The 26725-nt window shown below is 32.5% G+C and overlaps 1 protein-coding gene across 1 annotated transcript in view; it reads right to left on the minus strand.

The window, feature by feature from the left end:
• Positions 1-13981: 13981 nt before the first annotated feature.
• LOC118188928 (cytochrome P450 4V2-like) overlaps positions 13982-26725 on the minus strand; it is a 53891-nt gene continuing 41147 nt past the window's right edge. Inside the window, exons 8-11 of the mRNA XM_035359455.2 lie at positions 25458-25628; positions 23374-23440; positions 21286-21465; positions 13982-14844 (exon numbers count right to left, since the gene is read on the minus strand). Of these exons, the coding sequence (XP_035215346.1) occupies positions 14648-14844; positions 21286-21465; positions 23374-23440; positions 25458-25628 (615 nt within the window). The 3' untranslated portion in view covers positions 13982-14647. The remainder of the gene's footprint in view (positions 14845-21285; positions 21466-23373; positions 23441-25457; positions 25629-26725) is intronic.

The raw sequence follows: 26725 nt of genomic DNA on the forward strand, positions 1-26725 counted from the left end.
ACTTACAGTTTTTTTTTTTTTTCATTCTGTGTTTCTTTCCTTCAGCGGTAAAGCAGGCAAAAAAACTGTTTGAAACAATTGTTCTTCTGAAATAAATGGATGCTTCATACAGCTTTTTCCTTCAACTTTCGATGGTGTGTTTCTGATGCGGTCGGTTCACTTGTGTAGATCTTCACGACAGAGTTTCACCCTGTATAAATGGATTATTTGTTTTAGATATGTACTCAGATCTATAGAAACGAAAGATTATTACTTAAAAGTTTTATATTTTGAAATATCTTTTTCTAGTTGTTTCACTGAGGTTCAAAGTATTTCTTTTCTCTTCAATTCTTAAAAAAGAAAAAGAAAAAAGGGGATATACTCCCAAAGAAACGTTTTCTTAACGTTTTGTGTGTAAACTTTATTTATTAAATACCATATTCTTCGCACTTAAACCACATAAAATTCAATTCAACGGCAATATCGCGAAATATTTTAAAACAGCGTATCTTTAGAATTTCCGATAGACAGTCTCGCACGCTGGAGATAATAATTTTTTCCATACAGTGTTGCCATTGCTCGCTTTGAAATCGTTGGCTTCGTTAATCAAAAATTCGTTAACGTTTTACAAAATATGAAATACACAATAAAACAAATTCGAAATCCAAAATTCGAGCGTCCAGATGCCCATGTTCGTGTGGAGATTACCGTTATTCAAAATTGGATGGTTCTAGGTTCCGTCGTTTTTCACAATACGAGAAAAATACATACATTCGTGCAGATGCTTCACTATTTAATTTCTTTAAATATAATATAGGGCAATAATTTGGTGGCAACAGTTTAAAAAGTGATTCGCCGTTTATAGTAAGACGGCACAAAATGCCGTTTTGAGAACAATAGCCCTTCTGGGCTACTGCTCCTATGGGCTAAAATGTATTATTGAGCATTTTAGGAAAATTTTAATTAGTTTCCTTATAAATTATATTTCATTTGGCTTACTTTTCATTTCTACAAAAGATAATTTCTAACTCAGTTCTCGCAGAATTTTTCATGACGAATTATCTCTTGTAAATTTATAAAAATGTAATAAGATTATCACTGCGTTCTTTATAGCTTATTCATCTGCGCCCCTCACAGAAAAAAAAAAAAAAAAAAAAAAAAAAAAAGAAAGAAAGAAAGAAAGAAGGCATTAATGGAATAAAAAAAGGTAGCAGCAAAAAAATATATCGATCATTCTATTCTGACATACACTTTGTCATTTTTCATTTTTTAGCGGAATCGTTCTCTTATATCATAATAGAGAAAGGAACTATGGGCTTAAAAAAAAAAAAAATAATAATAATAAAAAAAATAAATAAATAAAAAAAAAAAGCACATACACACACACACACACACATATATAGTGTGTATGTATATATATATACGCATTTTATGCGTTCGTGCAGTTGCAGTTAAGTATGCATGGATGCGATGAGAGATGACTCAGCTAAAAGAGCGCATGCGCAAGTCTCCGAGCATTCTGTAGGACCGCTAGGGAACTCCGTTTATGATTTAGCTTGTCTGGGATTGGGGGATATATAGTATTTAGTGACGGGGCGGATGAAACAAAAGTGGGGTCTCATTGACCCAAGTTCAAGGTCATCGAACTTTCCCTCTCGTGAATACTTTTTCGTCAATTTAATTTCGCCATTTAATGTATTAAATAATTGTATTTTTTAGAATATTTAATTATTTATTTCACATAAAATTAAATAAATTGTATTTTATTTTAATTAAAGACTCAACGTACTTATTACATAAATTATCTTTTAGTTTATAAAATACTGAATCGCATTTAACAATAATTGAATTAATCTTTCCTATTAAATGTAATTTATAATTTTAACTATTTCCTTACTGCGAACTATTTCGACAATAAACCTCTGGTCTTCAAAAATATTAACTACAGAGCGCAATAATTAAGCACTGAATATTAAATATGAGAAGAGTCAGAAAACAATCAGCTTCCATGGCGGCCTAATTTAACCACCAAACCATTGAATTCTCTCGAATTACACATAGAGGTAAAAAAGCAGAAAAGTAGAAGTGTAGAAAAAGAGAATCCGGTTTTTGATTCCTATAAACAAATTGTGCACTCATTCGGTAATTTACTTATATTATTTTAAATACATTATTATTTTTTTAAAACACGAATGGATCTTATTATGAAAGCTAGAAAAAATGAAATAGGGTCGAATTCTTTGTTAACACCTCTGAGAGGTGCTATTATTTCCTATCTCGAAAAAATTGTGTCAGACAAAAATTAATTTGTTGCCAATCGACGATAAGTAAACCCTTTAATTTATTTTCCCTATTTAGTAAAAATGCGTTGGTGAATGAGTGGTAATAGAGTTGAGCATTTAAAAAGTCAATTTATTCGGACTTCTTAACAATAGTTTACAACAGCTGTTATTTTATATCATAAGTATCATAAATGAAACAGGTTTCTAACACACTAAAATAGGTCGAATGCAAAATTTCAAACATTTCTTCTGTGTTTCCTATCATTTGCGTTAAAAAATGAAGTTTAAGATAAAAGTTCGCGATAACATATCGTACGTCTCTTTGTCCTTTTTTTTTTTTTTTTTTTAAATCGTTTAGAGGGTAATATGCACATTTTTTAATATTCTGATATATTTTATACCATGTTAGGTTCTATAAAGAAATGTAGAGCCACAATGGAGTTTTTAAATTGAAATTATTTTTTCAATTTGAGTTTAAACGTTTTCTACAGACAAGATTTTTATGAACTGGTTTTATGAACTGGCAGTGCTAGAGATTATTTTTACTTGAGAAGCGAAAGGAGATAACTGTATGATTTTTATTTATTTAAGACTTTTTAGGTGTTTTTAAATTTTTAGGGGTAACTCTTTTCAAGATTATTGTCTGAAATTATATTTGATTACTGTCTGAAGTTTTCAGATCACAAGCTAATTCTGCCTTCTTTCTTACTTTCTTCTTTCGTTTTCATTTTTATTTTTCGTTGAACATTTTGAAATTATTCCATGATTACGTTTTAATTTACGTTCTATTTTTAAGTAGATACTATAGTCAGTGGTATGCAATGATTTTTAACGAAGGGGACTACATATGAAGAAACCTTATAAGTCTCTCTTAGATAACCGCGCATGTAAACTGGTAATAGTCGTCTTAAAGAGATGAAATTCAAAACTAGTGTTTATTTATGTTTGTAGAAATACCGATCATTTTAAGAAGTGGTCGTGACGACAGGGTTTATTGTAAATGGGTACAATAATGTTAAAATGCTCTGATGAGTTTATGAGAATTAAAAATTAGATAAAGATGGGAAATTAAAACTTACCATAATAAATACATTTTTTGGTATGATGAATGTCATAAAAATAAATAATTAGTTAAAGCATTTTTATCTCAAAAAGAGCCCGAGGATTACTTTTTACTTTGTTTGTTATTAATCATTCTGAAATTACATAATATCTCACGTTGAAACAACGGGTATAATGCTTCATACTTATACAGATGGAGTAAATCTAGCTTTTGTCATAATTTTGGTGACTTTTGAAAATATATTATGCCAAAAACATGGCAGACAAGCGATAGAAACCATAGGGTTGAGATACAGACAGCTAATGGTTGTCATAAAACGGCGTCACAGTTTTCTTGCACATGCTACCTAGTGATTTCTTGTGTGAGGACTGATTTTTCGTACCCTCTCCAAAGTTTATACTTGGAATTACTGCATGAATATACTATTTTACTTTGTAACATATACCGTCACATATTATTATGTGAGAAACAGAGCATCTGCTCTAGGTCACATGATGAGTGATTCATCCAACTATAAAATTTCATTCAATTTACAGGTCGTATGACCAAATGAACATTTCGTTAGAGTTGGACTCTTGGAGCTAGCAATGTAACATTGAGATTTATGGCTTTTACATCTGTATGTGTAGCTTTGTTAATAAATTGACATTCGCTATATCTCATTATTGACTCCGAGATGTCTTGTTTTAAATTATAACAAGGATATATGTTGTAAAGATTCGCCCCCAATCACGATCCCGCGATTAAGAGCCTCCTGTGATCTACCAACTCAGGCGGTCAACTGAACATCTTTTGGGCATGACAGTAACTCTCTAGAATAGCGTAGACGTTGGTATGTTCAAACAATATTACATAGTAAGCTTCGCTGGCTTTCTGAAGAGTCATAACTCCCGAAGAGAATAATCCAAGACCAAATTGGTCGCTCTGACCTAATTTCTAAGAACATTACATTAATTTTTATAAGTATTTCCTTGTTATAACTTCGCATCATTTCACATAAGGCTGGAACGCTTTCAGCAGGTGAAACTAAAATACAGCACTAAAAGTTAAAGTAATTTCGCATGTGAGAATCAAGACAATTCAAATTTCTTACTACCTACCGCCAGTAGTTAGCAGCGTATCTAAGGAAGTCAGGAGAATAGGTGAAGGCCAGTTTGTCTTTTCTCCTCACATGGATCCCGCAAGAGCTGAACTGCTTCCATTCTCCCCAAATTGATTACACTCTAATGGCGCGCTATTTCAAAAGGAAGTAAAATTCTTTTAATGCTTTTGAACCTTAGATGAAAATATACTTGAAGGTGTTAATGCATAAAATGTCAGGGGACTAGCCTATTTGCTATAGTCCACTGATTGCACGTCACTGTGTACAGTATAATGTTAAACTTCTAAATTTCTGAAATTCAATACAAGAGGCTCTACCATTTAGTCATGGCAGACTAAATATTAATTTTTCAAGCATTAGAAAATTATAAAGCACATTTTTTAACAGCTATTGAATATGGGTTTTTATAAAATATACTGTATGATGAAATTACAACTTATATTTTTATCAGTTATTTATATTGAGAGGTTGAAGTATACATTTAGCTTATATGATTACTAAAAATTCGTACGAAAAGCGTTTTTTAACAATTTTCTGCTTTCGTTATTTTCACTGAATTCTATTAAAAAGTTCTAATGTTATTTCCTTGAATTTCTTTATTAGAAGTCTTTCTAGTCATTAGAAGCATTTTAAGAAATTGTAAAATTGAATTCAATCGAATTAAAATTCTTTGGATTCTTTTTTTGAAGGAATTAAAAATGCTAATATCTTAGTCCTTCCATTCTTTGCATAACGCAATGTTAAGCTATAACTGCATTAATCTTTCCTGCAACCTAGCAAATTTGTGGTCGTTGCCATTCTTGCATTAGAATTTTTTAATTTATCTTTCAAATTATAAGACTACGCTGCTTGTAAGAGTGATAAAAATTATTTAGGAACAATATACGTTCCTTTTTAATAATATCGATCTTTATTTCCTTTAATTATTTATTTATTTAAAAATCATTATCATTCTGCCAAAGTCAATATATTGTGAGACCGTTGTATTGAGGGAATTACTTATCTCAGAGAATGTGTCATTTTACGTTTTTACGTTGCGTAAAACATCGAAAAGTGACCAAAAAATTGCGTATAAATGAAAATAACCGAAACTTCACACTCGTGTTTTTGGCATGGTACCGAGGATATAATTTATTGTATATCTAAATGAATTGTTTTTTAACATTTACATCACTAATGTATTTTACAAAAGACATTTCTAACAGCCTGTGCTGCGTATACATCAACTGCAATAAATATGTATGTGCTGTCTAGTAAAACGTTTTGCAATACATTTATTTATTACTGTTCTTTTTTATTGCTTTATTGTTTATTGAGGATTTTTATTATTCACGCATTTTTATTTTGTTTCTGCGATTTATTTCTTGTAAAATGGTGCGCAATGTATATTAATAGTTTAGTTAGAGGGTTCCATGTCATATTACCTCAAAATGCTCCTCATAAAACATAACTCAAACTAAGATTGGATTTTGTTTAGTTTCAATGCACTCAAGTGTTCTGTATTCTAGTGTTATCATAATGATATGATTTTTGTTTGATTAAAATTGTAAGGAGATTATATTTGCACTGACTTTTGGATCCCTTGAATTTATGTCAGTTATTGAGGTAACTGAGTAATTGATAATTATTATTTAGGCAAATGCAAGAAGTTCTTTTAGTTGCAGAACTGGTTTTTGAATTCGAAAAATAGATTATGCTATTTTAAAAAAATGAATTTTGCTTTTCGCCGCCAGGCATTTCGTAATAATGTCGGGCTTGTTATTAAAAATAGAATCTCCTCTTAATTATGCATTAGAAGTAAAATATATTTAAGAGCGCCATCTAGTGTTTATTTTTTAAATAATTTTTAATTTTTACAAGTACAAAACTTGCGAAAAATATTATTCAAAATTTGAGAAGCAGAAAATGTTTTTGAATGATAACAAAGGTGACTAAATATTAGATGTTGGGATTTTATAATCGTTACATTAATATATTTGAAATCAGAAGTGTAATATATATAGATACATAAATTGAAGTCGAGACACATACTATTTAAAGAGGAATTAAATATGCAACCTAATTTTAATATTTTTAATTAAACTTTGAAAGGTAGAATATTTATAATGTATTTGGACTGTGTAAATATAAAAAAATGTTAAGTGCCCAAATCGTAAAGTTATGAAGGAAGCATAATCATGCTTGTTATTAATAATTTGATGAATAGATGGCGCTACGTATCGGGAGCTGTCATAAATGTCAAAAATCCAGCCAATGGGAACACGTTATTAATTGTAATAATAATTTAAACATACTATTAGTTTTAATAATATGTTTAATACTAAAATTTAGGTTTGCAGAAAAGAGGAAAGAATTTCTTTTCCTGAAGACTTGCTGACCAGCTAACATGTATTTGTAGTGTTTTTAAATTATTTTTACCGCGCTGATCTAGTCAGGTAGTGAAATAACTGTCGACTGAATAATTATTTTAATAATAAGGGCGCCTAGAATAACCCAGAGTAATATCAGGAAGATTTTCGAACAGTTAATTATTATTAAAAATTAAAAATACAAGAGCCCATCTTATATACGAGGGCTATCCAGAAAGTAGATTACGTTTTGGAATAAAAAAATAAACAAAGTATAGGAAACAAATTTTATTATATACAGATGAAAGCCACAATCAAATACTACTTTTCTACATAGTCACCATACAAATTAAGGCATTTATCGTAGCGATGTACGAGCTTGGAAATTCCTTCGTCGAAAAATTCGGCCGCCTGCGCCTTCAACCACTTCGTTACTTCTTCTTGCAGCTGTGCGTCGTCATCAAAACGCTGCATAGCCAGCCACTTCTTCATTGCTGGGAATAGGTGGAAGTCGCTCGGTGCCAGGTCGGGACTGTACGGCGGATGAGGAAACAACTCCCACTTAAAAGATTCAAGAACTTTACGAGTGACATTTGCCGTGTGGGGCCGGGCGTTGTCGTGAATCAACAAGATCTTAGAGCTCAACATTCCTCTGCGCTTGTTTTGAATTGCTCTTCTGAGTTTTTGGAGAGTTTGGCAATACCTTTGAGAGTTTATTGTAGTGCCTCTTTCCAGGAAGTCCACCAAAATTACACCTTTTCTGTCCCAAAAAACAGTCGCCATCATCTTCCTTGCCGACATTGTTTCCATGCATTTCTTGGGTTTTTGGGGAGAACTTGTGTGCCCCCACTGCATTGATTGCAATTTCGTTCACATGTTTCACCCATGTTTCGTCACCAGTAACGATGCGATCGAGTGAAGAGTCACCATCCTTATGGTAAGCGTCCAAAAAGTTCAACGCTGCAGCCGTTCGCTGATTTTTGTGGTCCTCTGTCAAGATTTTTGGAATCCATCTTGCACAAAACTTGTGGTAACCAAGCTTTTCGCTGATGATTTCGTGCAACAAACTTCGCGAAATTTGTGGAAAACTCAAAGAAAGTTCCGTTATTGTGAAATTTCGATTTTCACGGACTTTAGCATCGACTTTTTCGAGAAGTTCGGCGGTCACTATGCTGGGTCTCCCACTTCGATCTTCGTCGTGAACATTGGTTCGGCCATTTTGAAATCTTATGACCCACTGACGCACTCCACCTTCAGTGATAATGTTGTCCCCATACACTTCACGAAGCTGCCGATAGATTTCTATCGGTTTACAGTTTTTTGCAGTCAGAAACCTTATTACTGAGCGCACCTCGCGGGATTTTCAATTAACGCAGACATTTCAAACCGTCACAGTATCTGAACGGAGCACAGCACGAACCTCTCATTAGCACGGCTAGATGCAGACTGAGCTGCGCAACGCTCTGACCCCAAGATGGCCGCGCTAGCCCCGCCCCTAGCGGACACAGACGGAAACGTAATCTACTTCCTGGATGGCCCTCGTAGATCTCCGCCTTGAATTATAATATCATTAAAGAAATGGGAATTCCTGGAATCGGGCTCTGACTGGCTTAAACTGAATTTAAGACCTAGACAATATTTTTTATATAATGATGTTGTTAATACTACTCACATAATTTCATTTTAGGATTTAAGTACTTAAAAAAAAAAAAAAAAAAAAAAAAAAAGGAGGGGGGAGGTGAATTGTGCGAAACATCTTTCATTAACAAGCAAAGTTAACTATTAAGGAAAGCGATGTTTCATATACTATATTTTTATTTTAAAAAAGAAATTTTCGATGGAGTTTCTTCCCAACATATATCAAGTTTTCAAATTTTTCTAGTTTTGCAGTATTAAAAACGGAAATTAATATTTAACCTGTTTAGTAAATGTGTGCAAACGATAAATAAGCAAAGCTAATTAATGCCAAATACAATTACAACAAAATTAATATTCAAATAAATAAGAGAACATACTTATAGATAAAAACCAAACGTTAATACATTGAAATATGTAATATATGGCAATGGAAATGCGTTTTAGTGCCTATGATAATGCCAAAAATGTTCATCAAAATTATATTAAATATATAAAATTAAATGCGCTGTAAATTAGATATTCCATTAAAAATAAAATAAAAGCCAAAGGATTCTTTCTGTACAGAGAAAATACGCAATGTGCGATGTTAGAAATAGATTTTATTAACTGTAACTGCAAGTATCCATTATTATTAATTGGATATATTATAAATTTAATGCATTAAAACTTTATCAATTAAATCTATTTAAAAAATAATTTAAAAAAATCAAGAAGTGCATTTATTGCTTTTAAATCAATGAGTTTATCAAGCAGTTTCAACTTAAAAGATAATTTGAAGTAGATGTTAAGTGCCCAAGAAAGTGTTGGTACGTTACATCGAATAGCAGCACTCTGAAAATAGGTTATAGGTCAGGCCGTGTGTATTCGTTGCTTTTCAATCAATCAGTTTATCAAGCAGTTTCCACTTGAGAAATAATTTAAAAATCGTATGCTACATTGAATGGCATCACTCTGGAAATTGGTTATTTGTCATGCCGCGTGTAAGATGGAATAACTATATTATGTTTTATGAAGTGGTAACATTTGTCAAATAACGTGGAGCATAAAGCTCCATGTTATTTGACAAGCTCGTGGTGCATTAAGGTTAACATAAGATAAAAATTCAAAAATTAGAAAAATATTCCATTAACGATGTTTCTAATGTAAAGTGCTTAGCATGGCACTCAAGATACATTTCTTAAAATTGCTGTTGCCAAATTTACAATCTTATTTTTTCATAAAAGAAAACTTCCGGGCATTTTCTTAATGTAGGTTTGCTTTCTCATTTTACAGCAGTCCCTTAAGCAACGAATTTGCTGTAAAGCTTTGATCTCGCTTTTGTACTGCTAATGATAGCCCAGTGTTTGGAAAAAGTCATGTGCAAAGAAATGAGAATGCAAATTCATTCTTAAATATGAATGCACATTTTTGATTTATTTAAAGCTGATGTTTATCACTTCCGAAAATTGAATTATTAGAAACTTGTTCTTTGTGATTAGCTTTTGGTGACTCCCCCCCCAGCAATTTAGCCAGAAAGCTGGTTAGTATAAATATTTCATATTTGCTGTGAATTTGTATTTTCGAAAACATAATTTCCACACTCCAAAGGAACTCAGTTCGGGAACTTTTCATTGTCGGCCCTTGCCTGCGATTGTTTCGATACTATTACAGGAAGTAGATGCTTTTCTACAGTGGATGAATGTCTGTATACAAATGAGTATATGAGAAATTATGTTTTCGTAAAGTTCATGCAAACAGCAACTTGAATATTATTTCTTGCACGACATTTCAAACTTTCGTCATTGATGAAATATGTTTTATAAAAACGGTAGCCTTTCCTTTTTGTTAATAGGTTTTCCACTGTAGACTCTTTTTTTTAAATCTAAAATAAATCCGGTTGTGCGGGGAAAATATTGCTATTGGACATTCTTTCATTTTTGAGTAAGCATTAAAATATAGAATGGAGATATTTAGATTGATTTGTAAATACTTACCATCAATTTACTGATAACAGATTAATTCGTACTTACTAACAATTACAAATAGCCATTTAGTGTAATGATGTTAAGAAAGAAAAATTTGACGGTTTGAAGTTAAATAGATGAATCATTCAAACTGCTATTTTTTTAAAATATAAATTAGTCGAAAGCTGATTGTTAGGTCAGGTTAGGATTAGTTTATTAAATTCAAGCACATGAGGGCTATCTGCTTAAGAGAATGATACCTTCGTGAAGGACTTTCTGAGGTTATCTGTTTTGAATTCCCGTTACAGATGGGGAAAACCTGCAAAAATTTGCTACAGTAAGGCTATTCGTCATATTAAAACTTGGCTTCAGTACTTTTCAGAGGTCTTATGTACTTTATTCGGTCTCAAGATATGATCATAATAACCCGTAAGTTAAAAGTTTGCATGATGATAAATAGCATAATAAAAATTCAATTAATGGATCAATATTTATTTCTATTGCCCGTTGCATAATGACTTTCATCGCTGGTAATATTAAAAAAAAAATCTTAAATCTAAACATGTTGATTAGTTAAATGGATTGATTTATATTAAGTAATACATTTGAAACAGATATATTAATATAATTAACTATGCAAAAATCAAGAGAGAAAGACAAAAAAAAGTGTAAATTTTTTAAATATTTATTTCATATATTGTCTCCTAACAAAAACCTTAACGATCTACAGCTTTAATAGCATTGGGAAAAATATGAGTGTAATAAGTCCGCAAAAACGCTTCATTCCGAAATTATATTTCAAAATAGTGTTACTAATTTTCTTCCTGTATGACACTATAATGAAACTTTTAATTAAACGCAAAAAATTAAAAGTAGAATAGTATAAAATTTTAATCATAGCAACTATCACTTACGTCAAATGTCGCTTCAAAATTCTAAACAAATCCTAAAAAGCCGTAAAGCTGAGATAAACTTCACTTTGAAATCGTCTACAGAACAAAGTCGAAAAGAAAAATAGATATTTTAAATAAATAAGTTTATATTTTCGGTGAAAGGATGAAAGAGATATTTAAAATAAAAAAAAGATTGGGAGTGTTTTCTTTTCATAAACAAATATTTCAAAAAACAGAGTAAGAATAAATTTAATTTAAAATTATCTAAAGAAGAACTTTAGCTTGACGTAAGTTTCGAATAAAACTCTCTTCATTTCGAAGGGGATCAGACACAGATCACTCTTCTTTAGCAGAAAGTAATTTTAAATTGGTGTATTTATCTACTGTTTGGTAAATTTGATAACAATGACTGCTTCAATATAATTGTGAATATGCTATTGAACTTCTAGTAATAAAAAATTCAATCTTACTACAGTTTTCCAATACTTTGAAAACAATATATATAAGAAGACTTGCATTTTTAATTTTTGAATAATTTTAATTATTATTTAAACTATAAAATTAATCACAATTAGGTGAGATAAAATCACGTCAGGTCAGCTATTTTTACTTAGCTGGCAGAAAATAAAACCAGATAGCTCTGCAATTAAAAATTTTGATGTAGCTGACGATATTGTCTACAGAGAGCAGCACTAGCGATATCTTATAAAGTAGAAAACTATTGTTTTATTTATTTTACTTCGGGCAGCTGTCCATAGATGGCAGCACTAAAATTCTAAACAGTTCCGTTACATAATTGTCTCAAATATTTTCAATATGTAGAAGCAGCAATAACTTAGGTATTTTGTTGAGACTAGAAACTATAATAAATAAATATGTATTTAAAAGTAAATAAACTTATGTTAGTTTAAAATATTCTGCTTTTAGATGATAAAAATTAAGATAAATGATCACCAATGTTTTGTGGAGGTAAGCGCGGTAAAGAAGTGCGCATACGAATATGCCTTTTCACACTTTTCCCCCTCTCTATATTGAGTAGTCAGAGTCATGCGTTGTACTCATTAAAATGGAAATTATTTATGCGATTTTCAATTCAAGTGTTTGGAAAAACATTTTTAGAGATTGTTATTACAGCAATTTCGAAATCAATTTTTCAAGTTTCCATTCGTCATTGTGAGTACATCCCCTTCAGCCCTGTTTGCAAAGGAAAGGAATCCTTTCAAGCCGTTTTTTCGGTTTAATCTTTTCCAGGGGGTTCAAGAAATATCAGTAAATTATGAAGGTTTAATATTTACTCTTTAATATGGAGTAGGAAGTGTAAGACCCTGCTGATTTTTTTCCCCCCTCCTTCCTGTTAACATAGCTGGCTAAATGGCCTTAATACATAAAAAATTGGCCTCTATAGGCCGCAGGAAAAGGTTAAAGCCAAAAACAGTTTTTAGTAAGTTAATTAAATTTCATCAGGGAGAAAACATATATCAGGCATGGCCAAACTGCGGGTTTCCGACATCCTAACTGCGATTCGCGAGCTACTTGCTGCCCTTTCCTTTGTGAAATGCGACTTGGATGCCACAAGCAGTAGTTTAACTTTTGAAATATAATCGCATTTTGAAATGAAAATCATGTAATAACACGCTTTTTTATTAGTCACTAATTTAATTTATTAAATTATGTATGTAATAATACATTCAATTTGAAAATGTCCGCCGCAGGCTTATAGCCAGAGTAACAAACAAAATTGCCAATTTCTATTTCAGTCAATTATTATCACGACTATGTTACTTTTAGAGCGGATAATGGCCATCGGAATAACACAGAACGTACAAATACGAGATAATTTTAAAAGTAATCCTCTCTAATTTTTTTCTCTCGGGTTAATTTTATTTCAGGTAGCTACTGCTTACATTCCTTTTATGTGATCCGCTTGCTTCACAGCAGCTGTGATCCACTGAGTTGGAAGGTTTGTTGATCGTTGTAGAGTTGTAGATAGTGAGTGGAAGATTGGAGTCGTATGTTGACTTAACATAATTGTAATTCTTTGTTCCTTGGAAAAGGGTACTTAACATAATGATTTTATTAACATCAACTCTTATGAAAAGAGGTGTTAAGCACATTTGGACTCAAAATTACTTACGTTATCGCTGCAGTGAGCCAGAGGGGTGACTAGCTTTTATCTTAAGTGGTCCAACGATTTCTCTCCATCGGCTCTTCCCTAGATCCCCGAATCGCTTGCGATGTCATTGACCAAGGAGGATGATTCCTTTCTCGTGTTGTTTACATCAAAAGATCACTGATCAAGGAAACTTCGCCTTTTAAATCTAATCAAAATTTATAATTTCTACTCATTGAAAATTGTACTGATTCTATTCGACCATAAAATTCTAAATAAAAGATTAAGAGTCACTATGATTTTACGCGTGTTTTTACACGTATTTTGCCTTCAGAAGGCACTAAATTTTTAAATAATATTGACATTTCAATTTGGAATTACATTTGCCCTGCTTGGGAAACTCTTCTTTTGATGTAAATTTTTAAAGTTTGATATTGTGGAGATAAAGATTTTATGCTTAAGTGCCTTGTAAATAAATCCTTCCTTGATCTTTGAAGTCGGTGTTCGCACATGAGTCTGAGTTTCAGCCGGTGTGGCTGGAATGAGTCTGTAGGATGTTGAGATAATACCTGAGTTGAAATAATACCTGAGTTGAAATAATACCTGAGTTGAGATAATACCTGAGTTTAAACATACAACTGCTTCCGTAAACTATATTTTATTAACCTCTGTAAATATTCGTGTACATACAAGTCGTGCAAATAGGCAATAAAAATGTTTCAAATAGATTTATTTTGGAAATGATATCTCTGGCATCCTGTCAAGCATGACGCAATACAGGATAATAAGAAAAACAATTTCATGATTAATTATTTTGTTAGAAAGTAATGCATATTTGATTTAAATTTAAAAACAATTTAATAAACAATAGGCAGAAACAAATAAAATTTGACCGCCAAACGCCCAATAAATGAGTATAATTCACTAGAAAAACAAATTTTATACTGCAAAAAGCTTTTGCGACAATTGCTTGTATGCTTATTAATTATTTTAACTTCTGAACTTAATGTGTATAAAAAAAGAATAACTCATATATTATATATGTATGTGCAATATATTTAGAGAAAAATAAAAAATAAGAAAACCAAGGTTCAAATCAGGATCGTTTATAGAACCGGGCTTCAGTAATTTGTATCGGCTCTCCTTCTCTCTCTACGACACTGCTTAAAGGATAATAAAGCTCTGGATTTCAACTTAAGGAAATAACCAGTTATCGAGCTCGGATAATCGGGGTTATTGAATTACAGGCTTTACTGTAAAATAATGTGACGCAATGATGTTCGTTGAAATCAAGGATAGTAATAAGGTGGATGATAGCCAGGAGTTTGATGCCTGGGTTTGATTTCGATTCTGAGACCGTTCAGAGGTCGTAGCACTATTTCATCTACCAGCTGTATCTTGTCCCTAGGATCTAAGGAGCGTAATCTGTACCTCCTCAGGATGAAAGAAAGCACTGTTTTCACTTCCATCAAAGCGAATCGCTGACCTGAAAGACATCTTTGATCAGATTTCCAGTAAAGAGAATTACTGTAAAAAACAGCGGACAGAAGGACAACTTGCAATATGAAAATTTCAGATTTTCAAACACCTCAAGAATTTAAAATTAGAAATTTAAAATGAAATTGAAAAACACGGGAAATCTAGAAATACATAGCTTTCATCTTAAACAAAAGCAATACCTACCGTTGCCAAATGGTAAAACTAAACCATCAGTATCGAATAAAATTAAAACTCAGTTCAACAAGAATTTCAATTTAAAAGCTCCGATGTTTGACCAATGTTATTGTTTCTGCCTTTCTTATTTTATTTATATATATATTAAATTTAAATAATTATTTAAAGAGCCATAAAATAGGAACAAAATATTTTAGCTAATACCTACTACAAAAAGCTTAATGCAGTTCTAACTGTTTTCTTAATCTAATATTACGGTTAAAATGTTTCTTAAACTTTCTAGGATAAGGCATCTTAACTGAAATTAAGAAAATTGTAATTATAGAATACAGGTATATTGGATTTTGAACAAAAATTATAAAAAAATATGTAAAGTAGTTTGTAATCTATACGCTATTTCGAAACTTCATTATAACAGTTTTGTAGACAATGGTGTATACAAGGTTAAGAACTAGAATTTTTTGGTCCATTTACTATAGCGTGATAAAAACCTATTTTATTTATGAAAATCGTGATATAAATTAACAGTTATTGCAAAAATATTGTTACATGACGTTTAAATTAAATATATTTTTAAATGAACAACTTCGTCACAGAGGACATATTTTTACATTATCGAAGATTAAGGAAGGATCTTAGCTATAGCCGATTCTCAAGGCATATATAAGGTACGATTCTAAGGTATGATTCTATAGAAAATTAAAACAATAACACTTCATCGAGGTATTAGTATGGATTATAAGCATGTCGATCAGAGTTATCATACGCCTTATATCTCGAAACCTCTTATATATAATGCTAATATGTTCGATATTTTGCTTTTCATTATTTTAATATAAAATTATGTAATAAAATTTTAAGATATGTTTTAACATTATTATTTTTATTTTAGTTCTTTTCTGTTTCTCCTATTTCTTCCGTCAGCAGTCGCTAGAATGTAAAAAGGGATGAGGCTGAACAGAGACCAAATCTGTAGTTTAGAGAGACAGAGAGCTTTAGAAATCCGCCGGTTAAGCTCTTTGCTCTGAGACTCTGGCTGTCTAATAATCATCGCGCGTATTTAGTTAAAATTTGTGGGTTTGTTAGCATTAAGGCATGAATCTAAATTAGCTTGAGTTATTAAATGAAATGTAGTTGGAAGTTAGTCTAAGTATTGTAATTATTTAAATATCAGAATTATGAGAACCCCGCATATAGCGGTGGCTAATATTTGTTAATTTTTAGTTGTAAGGTGAAAATTTCACTAAACGTTTGAGGTAAGTTTTAACTTTTCTCTGAATTCCTGAAGTTTAGAATTCTAATAAGAGCGATGATGAAAATTTGTGAAAGCAAGAAAAAGTTAAGCGGGTGTAGTTAAATAGCTAATTAAGTTTACAAATTAATAAATTGAAATAAAATTCAATAAAATTTTGTTTCTTAAAATTATATTAAAGTTTCTATAGAAGCAGCAGAATTGAAAATCTGCAGGAAAAATGCCTCAATTTCTTAAATTCTGGGTCATCACTTTTGCAATTTAAGACATTTTTTGCACACTTCATAGTCAATTCATTAAATAAGAATTTACCATTAGAATTTCAAAAAATAAAAATATTAAAAAAATTAGGAGAAATATAAAACAATTAAGGATATCGCACATTATGTCTACTCTGTTAAAGCGGGTTTGTTTTCGTGTTGATAGACTCTTATTCTTTTAGTTTCTGTCTTAATGAATATTTATTGTATTTTGATGCAGACGATAGTGTACAGAAGAAGTAGAGATAGTAATATCGAAATAAACCTACATTATATGTTATTAAATCGTGTTTCCTTTCTAACTTATGGTATAAAATAACATTTGTGGTAAAATGGTGTTAATGAATATAGATAAAATATTCTTTTATATGATTAATTTTAGCGCTGGATTGAAATAGCGCTTTTATGATATCCAATAGAAATGAGAACTTTTGCATGTCACGAATTGGCAACGTTATCTATGAGCATTTAAGACTGACGTGATCTTATCGTAATTGAAAACAATAACAGTTCTTCAGTGGGTTAATAAGTATTAGCGCAGTAAAAGCATAACAATACCTGAATCAGTGCAATAAAAGCACATTAATATTAAATATAATACAGTAAAGTTTTCGCGGCCCCGTTGGAAGACAACAGTGATGCCGAATCTGACGAGAGGAGGAAATTAACAACTTAACAAACAAGATCTTTTATTATCAAATTCTTCGCTAATTATGTACTTCTATAAGTTATGCCAGTATTTATTTTATGCCGGTGTTGATGTCAATCCTATGCCTGTGTCGATGGTACGCTGGTATCGATCCTACTCCATACCGGCGAAAAATAAGCTTCGATCCTCTTAATCAGTACTAAATCTTTATCAAAGATTTGTTTTCATATTGCGAATCATATGCTGATCACTAGCGTCGGTGGTATTCTGGTCGATAGTGTGCAGTATCGATCTTAAAAATCAAAACCTTTACATGAGTTAACTATCCAAATTTAACTGTATATTACATGGCACGAGTAGGTAGGTCAAGTTTATGGCCTGCACACCACGGATGCTTATTTGAAATGGTCGAGATACAGCATCAAAGATATCTGGAATACTTTCACTCTTCGCAGAAGAGCTTTTAACGCTAAAGTCTTTCAAAATGCAAAGAGCTTGTCTATGCCGTGAACATGAATTCAACCTCGGAGTTTGCTTTTAAGCTTAGAAAGTTTATTTTTAAGCTTAGAAATGTCTTATTGCTTCATTATACGAAGTAAAGAGAGTATTGTAACCAGAAAAAAATTTGAATATTATACATCAACGGAAATATGCATTTTGGCCGTTCATGAATCCATTTAGACGACTTTTTGCTTGACTTTTACGGACACAATAAGGGACTCCTTTTTTCCAAAACGGATTGCAAAATAGATTTAAAATGGATTATTTCGTAAGGTTCTACGTACTCATGAATGTACGTATGCGTATGTATCTCACAGAACTCAAAAACATACCACATTGATTTTTGGATGTCGACTTCCTGTAACATGTACCTGTGCATCCCCCTTTTTTATTGCATTTAGCTGAACCTAGCATATATATATACACACACACACATTCTTAGACAAAAACAACAACAACAACAACAACAACAACAACCAAAAAAAAAAAAAAAAAAAAAAAAAAGACGCACCGAGAAGATATAAAGCAAATTGGACACAAATTGATATGCATACAAGTTTCGACGGAAAATGCAAAATTTTACATTTTGGCCGCCAATGAATGAACAGTTGTCGCTCCAGGGCATCTGATCCGTGCAACTGGCAGGATTTTTAAGAGGAGAAATTACGATTGCAGGTCATAAATTCTTCACGAATTTCATTCCGTGTACTCTGGTAGACAGTAACTATGTTTCGCATACAGGTGCGCTAACCATATGCGCAGATGTCAGAATTTGAGAGAGCTCGTGTAGTGGGCTCAAAGAAGCCGGTTGGTCTTATCAGCGAATAGCTCGACATTTGAGCAGGAGCGATGCCACTATTAGACGATGTTGGCAGGAATGGGTGAACTATGGTCGCACACAGCTTCAAAAAGGAAGCGGTAGGCCTAGAGAAACGACAGAACGTGAAGACCAAGCAATCGTCAGAGCGGCACTCACAGCCCCAGATGCATCATTATCATCGATTGTACCAGCAACTAGCGTTTCATTGACCGCAAACACCATTTATAGACGGCTCACAGAAAGAAGGCTGAGGTCACGGCGCCACTTTGCTCCGACTACCATTGACCTCTGTACAACCTCAAGCCCGTTTGCAGTGGTGTCGGGCTCATTCGCACTGGAATGTCACTGCCTGGAGTAGAATAGTGATGAGTTCCGCTTTGAACTGAGCCCCGATGACTAGCGGAGGCGAGTCTGGAGACGCCTCGGACAGCGGTGTGATACCAACCTGACTCTCTTCCGGCAGGCAGACAGACAAACAGGAGTGATGGTCTGGGGTGCCATTTCATTTCATAGTAGGACCCTTGGTTGTCATCCGTCGCAACCTTACAGCATAGCGGTACGTCGACGAAGATCTAAGGCCCGTTGTGTTGCCCTTCATGTCACGCAATCCTGAGCTTACATTTCAGCAAGATAATGCCCGCCCCCACACTGCACATGTTTCTACTGCTTGCCGAACATTACCTTGGCCAGCAAGATAGATGGATTTCTCTCCTATTGAGTACGTTTGGAGCATTATGGGCAGGGCACTCCAACCAGCTCGGGATGTTGACGATCTAACTCGCCAGTTGGACAGAATTTAACACGATATCCCTCAGGATGGCATCCGCAATTTCTATCAATCGATGCCAAGCCGAATAACTGCTTGCATAAGGGCCAGAGGTGGACAAACTTGTTACTGACTTTTTCACTTTGTGAAGCTCTATCACTTCAATAAATCATCCAATTTTTCTCAAACTGTAATCATTTGTTTTTCTGTACATGTACATCATTTCTACCGAGTTTCTTCCCATTCGGATAGCTCGCTCTTGGTGCGTCGTTTTTTTTTTTTTTTTTTTTTGTCTTTTTTTTTGTCTAAGAGTGTATATGCAAGGTTTCCCGAATATTCTGTCCATTTGGGAAGCGAAAGAAAATAATAAATTTTATATACCTTTAATACTATTTATTCTGAAATATAATTTACGTCGCTACTTATGATTTCTTATCAGCGTGATGGTAATTTCTAAATACTATTTTTGAAAAATGTCTTGTCCTTAGAGGCAAAATACTCAAATAGTGCTTGGCTGACATCTGCTTCAGTTTTGAATTTTCTCGCCTTCAAAATTTTTGCAAGGAAAGAAACAAGTAATAATTGGAGGGTGCTACGTCTGGGGAATATGGTGAATGTAGCAAAATTTCCCAGACTAACTCAACGATTTTCGGATGACTTGTCAAAGCAATATGTGGTCTGGCATTATTATGATGCAGGATGATGTGCTTCCTATTGAACATCGCCGTCCTCTTTTCTTTCACTTAAATTATCCATTTGCTGACAGTGAGGACTAATAGTATGCTCTTTTTTTTGAAGATGTTTTCATAGGTAATGCATTTTTCATTACCAATTACCATCCTGTCCAAGGCGTTCGCTTTTGTTCTGAGCAAGCACAAATATGCATATGACGAATCGACCATGCAAAGTTTTCTCATCTAACTCATGAGGCATGCATCTGGAATATTTATAGACCAATCCTAGCTCTCCGATTAAGGTCCGAAATGGTTTTATTGACTGAGTTAAGCTTTTCTGCAATCTCCAATGTTGTCAAAAAAGGATCTTGGTCTGACAAGGTCTTGGCAACATCGCCATCGATCAAAGATGGCCGCTCAGAGCGTGGCTTATTATTAAGATCGAAATCACCTGCTCATATTTTTCGAACCATCTTCTGCAATTTCAATTCGAAACTGCATCTCAACCGAAAATTCACTAAATTTCGAAAGGCTTCTGTGGCATTTCTTCCTTATTAGAATGCGTACAAAATATAGTGCCGTAAATGAACTTTATCAGTAGCCATGTTTACACGATCTCATCTCACTTGTTAATGACACAAGACGCTTTTGTTTCAGTTAGTTTAGAAAAGCACGTGTGTATAAATGCAACGATAAAGAGAGATAGCCATATATGTCTCAAATGCACACTTGCATGAGTGTCTCTAGGCTTGAAAAAATAATATTATCGGACAGAATATTCCAGTAAACTTTATATACACCCACCTCCTTATCTGGCTTAAGAGTCCTTACCTGGCTTTCATTTTCGCAATAAACTTCCAATTACATATGTGTTTTAAATGACGAAAATATTCCCGTTTTGGCAATGATAAATTTAAAATAAAATTTAATTTTTGACAAAAAATGAAATTAATTTTAATGCGGTCGCCTTGTTTCTATGCTTATATTTGGGAAAGTTTTATACTCGTCATGAAAAAATAAAATTATAAGAAGTTTGACTTCCGTTCTATAAAAATTAAGCAGGATATTTAATTTCAAAATTTGCAATTTTTTATATCATTTTCAACTTTATGGGATAGGTTAATTACAACTTTATGGGATGGGTTGATTACGTTTGAATACTTAGAGGAACTAAGTTTAAATTAAGTTCAGCAAAAATCTGCATATTTTAATAGGTCATACAAGGAAGTCGTGTGGTGTCCGTATCAGTTTTTTTATTAATATGCAAAATGGAAACATAAAATGTATAAGCACTATTTGCATAAATTTAACACATTTTAAACTGTGCTTACCAATGCAGTTCCTTGGACCGGCAGAAAAAGGCACGTAAGCGAAAGGATTTCTCCCTGCAGTATTTTCTGGCAGGAATCTGTCAGGATCGAATTTTTCCGGATTTGGAAAAACTTCCGGATCCCGATGTAGCAAATAGGATAAAACAACACAGGTGGCTCCACGTGGAATATCCAGATCATCTGAGAAAAAAAAAAAAAGGGCAAAAAACTATAATAGATATATGTGATGTACCAGCTTTTGTCCGGAATAAATAGATTGGTGAAGAATCATAGATGTAGTCGTTGCTTAAATTATCAGACGATAAGTTTAAAAAAACAGGAACCATTTATTATATTTCAGGGGAAATAGCAATTACAAAAATCTGTTCTCCGGAGTAAATAAAAAAAGAACTACTAATAACTTTTTTTATGAAGTTTATTGCATCGTTACATTTAAGAAAAGACCCCGATATTCCTTTGCGAGTCCTTTTATAGCCTCTGGAAAGCGGAGCTTCCAAGAAATGACGTCAGCCTCGTCAGCCATTCCAGTTCGCTTTAAATATTTCCAGAACATTCTATAACTGTACGTGTATGAAAAGGCGGGAAAAACAACTTGACTGTGGATTTAATTCCACGTACTTTCAAATAAGAGACCGTGGCCATTAAAAAATGAAAAGAACATACAGTTAGAATTTTAAGTGTATTCTTGACTATGGAATTTTATTATTACATATATATATATATAAGTTATGATATATAAGTTAAAGATGAATTCAAAATTCGGACATCGAGGTGACCATATCGTGACGGAAGATTCGGTGTATCCAGAACAGGATGGTCCTAAGTACCGTCATTTTTCTACAATGCAAGAAACATGCATACATACGTACAGATTCTTCATTATTTATTATTTTTTTAAATAATACATTGCTTTAACATTTGATGGCAACAGTCTGAAAAATGATTCTGACTCAAAAGTGAATTGGACAAAAAGTGAAGCACCTCTAGTGCTAAAAATATAACTACGCGCAGGGCTTAATTTCTAAAATTAGAAGTATTGGAAGCCTACCAAGAAAGAAGAACAAAAGTAAATACATAAATAAATAAATTAGTAAAATAATTAACAATTAAATAATTAATGATTAGAATAATTAACAATTAATATTAAACGTTAATGATATGTAAAGGTATAAATAAAAATATAATAAGTCATTAAATAAAAGGTAAATAACTAAATATTAAAATAAAATACCGGACCTTGACTTGGCTTTCAGCTGAAATAACAATTTCACACAAAAAATAAGAAATATCTCAACCAGTCTCCGGTTCACGATCTCCTTCCTCTCGCTATAATTCTAGCTGTCAAGCAGAATGTGACAGGGGAGGGGGAGAAATTCACCTAACCTAAGGATTAGCTGAAAAAAGTGACAAACGGCAATTTTCATCCCTCGTCTTTGGTTACATCGTTCCAAAGAGTGTGCATGAGCTCTTTTCCGCGGGAAGACACTAGCGTTGGAACGAGAAATTTACCCACTGTCATAAACTCATTGTACTTTCTGCGGAATAAGCCCTTAACATGTGGGTTGGGGCTTTTCTTTCCTTAAAAGTCTCGACCTCCATCCAAGGGTTTGTTTCCCAAGAAAAGAGAAGTATGCATTCAGAAGCCAGAATCAGTTTTTAATATAATTTTATTATTAAAAATAACATTTTCGAGATAAGATTTCTGCTGAAACTATTGCTCAATTAATTAGAGAAGTGTCGGAGCCTTCTTATTTAGGGCTCCGGTGGGTTCCGGCACCATTTAAGCTCTGATTACATGTGATGAGCATGACGCGGCTACGTAAGGTGCGTTAAATGAAAATGAGAAAAATCAGTTGACGCAACTATTAGAACTCTTACGAATACACAGACGCTATATATAAATGATAATTAAAATAGGTTTGGAATATACTTCTAAACAAGTAAAAGCAATTTCATTTAGAAGAAACCAATGTGTCTTAAAATGTTAAATTTTCAAATTAAATGTTATTTTCAAATATTTCGCTTGGTCATACCAAAACACTAAGGAAAAAGAAAAAAACTTTGAGCTGTGTGATGGGTGCTACTTACGAAATTTCATATCTTCTCTTATTTCACGTGCAAATGCCGCAACTGAAGGATACAGTCTTAGAGTTTCCTTCAAAAATAAAACAAAGCATAATGAAATGAAGCACATATACATAACTATATAAATATTATTTTACAGCTAAAATATATATACAGACTCCTCTCTTGCGTGCATAAGATTTAGTTCGCCCAGTTAGGAATTGCAAATTAAATGGTTCGAAACCTGGCGAGGGCACAGTGGAATTTTCCTATTTCTTGCTTAGAAAATCTAGTATTTCTACATATAAAAGAAATATACATTTATCGTTACACTACTTCACCATTTTTGACCGCGGGTCAAGGAAAAAAAAAAAAAAAAAGTAAAGTAAATCTGAAAGGTTTCACATTTTACATTACGTCCAAAGGGGCATTTTTTTAAACATTTTGTATGTTACCTTTATTTATTAAATATCACGTTCTTCGAACTTAATCATAAAATTCATTTCAAGAGCAATATCGCAAAATAATTTTAAATCGAGCATATATTTAGAATTTCCGATACAGAGTCTCGCGCGCTGGAGATAAAAATACATTTTCTGTACAACGTTGCCATTGTTCGCTTTGAAATCCTTGAGTTGTTAATCAAAAATTCGTTTACAAAATAGGAAATCGATAATAAAACAAATTCCAAATTTCAAATTTGGGCTTCCGCATACCCATATTATCAGTAGGATTACGTCATTCAAAATTCGATGGCTCTATGTATAGTTGTTTTATCACAGTGCGAGATACATTTATGCAGATTTTTCATTATTTAATTTATTCAAGTATAATACAGGACTCTAACATTTGGTGGCAACAGTTTAAAGCGGACATTTATAATGAACCAACGCAAAATCGCAAAACGAAAACAATAGTCCTTCAGGGACAAAGCCGCTTTGAACTAAAAAATATCTGAAACCTTTCAGATTTTATATTACGCCCAAAGGGGCGTTATTTTAACGTTTTGTGTGTTACCTTCAATTATTAAATATAATGTTCTTCGCACTGAAACCATCAACTTCAATTCATTGCTATATCACAAGAAACCTCGCTCATAAAATATCCGTTCTTGAAGATGCACGTAATGCTAATGTTAATGGAACGCTTTGAAGTCGCTGAGTTTGTTAATCAAAAATTCAATTAAGAAATAGTATGAAAGAAATAATGAAAAAAATTCGAAATTCAAAACTTTGGCTTCCAGGTGCCCATGTTCGGATGGAGGATTACATTTTAGTACTTTATATACTTTCATTATATACTTTCTGAGAGTAGAGAACGTTTCTTATGTCACTATCATTCTGTGTTATATTTTATGTAAATGAAAAAACTAAAAATGAGTAAATAAAATAATAATAATCAGAATTTTACTTTCCCGGAATAAATGACAAGTGATTCGAATATTTAGAGTTCCGGATAACTAGAATTTTTCGAAGATGTCAAATTCTCTCTTTCCCTGAAATTCTGAACTTTTAATTCCGCACTATTTAGTAAAAATCGAGAAGGCAAACTGAAACGCTTTTGTATCTTTTCCTTTAATCTTGTTCCCGTACCGTAATCTTTTATTACGTGGTCCTTTTTAAAGTAATGATACATTTATAAGAAACTACGTTGCTTTGTTTTTTTCCCTCACTGCAACGTTTATTAATATTTCAGCTATGGAAAATTTTCATTTTGCGGCAATTTCGAAATCAGAACTTGAAATCTTTACTAATTATTTCAAATTTATTGCCATTAATATAATCAATTTTTTTTTCTTTTCAAGTATTCGAAAATTTCTTTCACATGCTCAAAAAAGAGAAAGAAAGACCTTTCTTCGGAATAGAAATTTGCTATGGGATTAGTACGCTATAACTGCACCATACGTTCAAAGTGAAACATTGTTAATTAAATTTGGCCAAGATGCAAAGACCAAGCAATGAAGACGGCGGAGTTCAACAGAACAGTCGATATACCGAAACCTCAGCTAACCATTCGAACTGTCATCAGTGCAAAAGTTATATAGTAAAAATTGATTCAAATTTATGTAATAAAACTCGGATTTACACAGTAAAAATTGTAATTCTTACTTTGATGACACATTCCAAGTATTTGAGATTCTTCAGGTCTTCCACAGTTACATCCCGGTCACTTTCACCAAACACTGAATCTAATTCTTCGTGGATTCTATCTTGAACCCACGGATGCAGGCCAATCATGTATACGGACCAGCTTAAAGCCAATGAAGTGGTGTCGTGGCCCTGAAGTACGAGAATCAAATATTAACACTTGAAAGAATATTTGATATATTAAAAATAGCTATACAGTACTTAATGCATTGGATAACGTAAAGTTTTATTGATCAATCTACTGAGGATAATGCTAACTCAGAAAGAATGAGAGATTTTAGCTAACTCAGAACTGAAAAAGTTTGTCAGTTGCATGATCTTAAATTCACTTAGTGCGAAATCGAGTTATTCTACTACTTGCGCAATAGCTGCAAAGTAAGTTAATAATAATTTATTTACTAAAGAAATATTGATTATATTATCTCCTAAGATTAATTTTAGTAGAATTATCTAAAAAGAGCGAATCCATAATTAGTAAGTTTAATTCCGAAAATTGTTTTAAAGTAACTTGAATGTAAATTGTTAAAAATGTTTAACGGGGACTTGAATTAAATCATTGATAACAAAATTTCAACTGTAAAGAGAAATTAAATTAAAAGCAAGTAATTAAATTAAAAGCAAGTAATCGTTGCCATTGATCGGAAATTAGTTGTCTTTTCAAGGGGAACAAATCAACTCCCGTTCAATGAACAATAATTAAGAAATAAATACGAAGGTGTTTCGTTTTTTACTCAGTAATAAGGCGATGCCAAACTGGCAATTTAAGTTAGGCCAAATATTTCTGTGAATTGAAGGGATCAAGAACCAATGCAGAGCACTAAAGAACTCACTCTGATTAAGCATTTTCGCTAATTCAATTTTGAGTGAAAAGCAATTTATGCAGTAAAATTGATAAATTACTTGAGTAATTGTCCCCCGACACCCTCGTGTTTATGCATTTTAATTCAAAACTATTTGTAAAAAATTAAACATTGGAAATTGGCATTATGAAATAGAACTCAAAGTAATCGAAATAAACATTAGAAAATTACAAAATATAAAAAATATAATGCAATCTTTTCAAAATAAATCAAAAAATAAAAATTTAAATTTAAAATATATATAATAAGAAAAGGGAATGTAAACGGCCAGAAAAAGCATTATTTAACTTACATTCTTTCTAGTGGGAAGTGGGCAAAGTGTTCTCTTCGCGTCTTACTCAGAAGGGTTGTGTTTCCGAAATTCTTTAT

This window comes from Stegodyphus dumicola, chromosome 1 (genome assembly GCF_044657685.1).
Source record: "Stegodyphus dumicola isolate Sdum_Otavi_A_Nest chromosome 1, ASM4465768v1".
Classification (NCBI taxonomy): Eukaryota; Metazoa; Arthropoda; class Arachnida; order Araneae; family Eresidae; genus Stegodyphus; species Stegodyphus dumicola.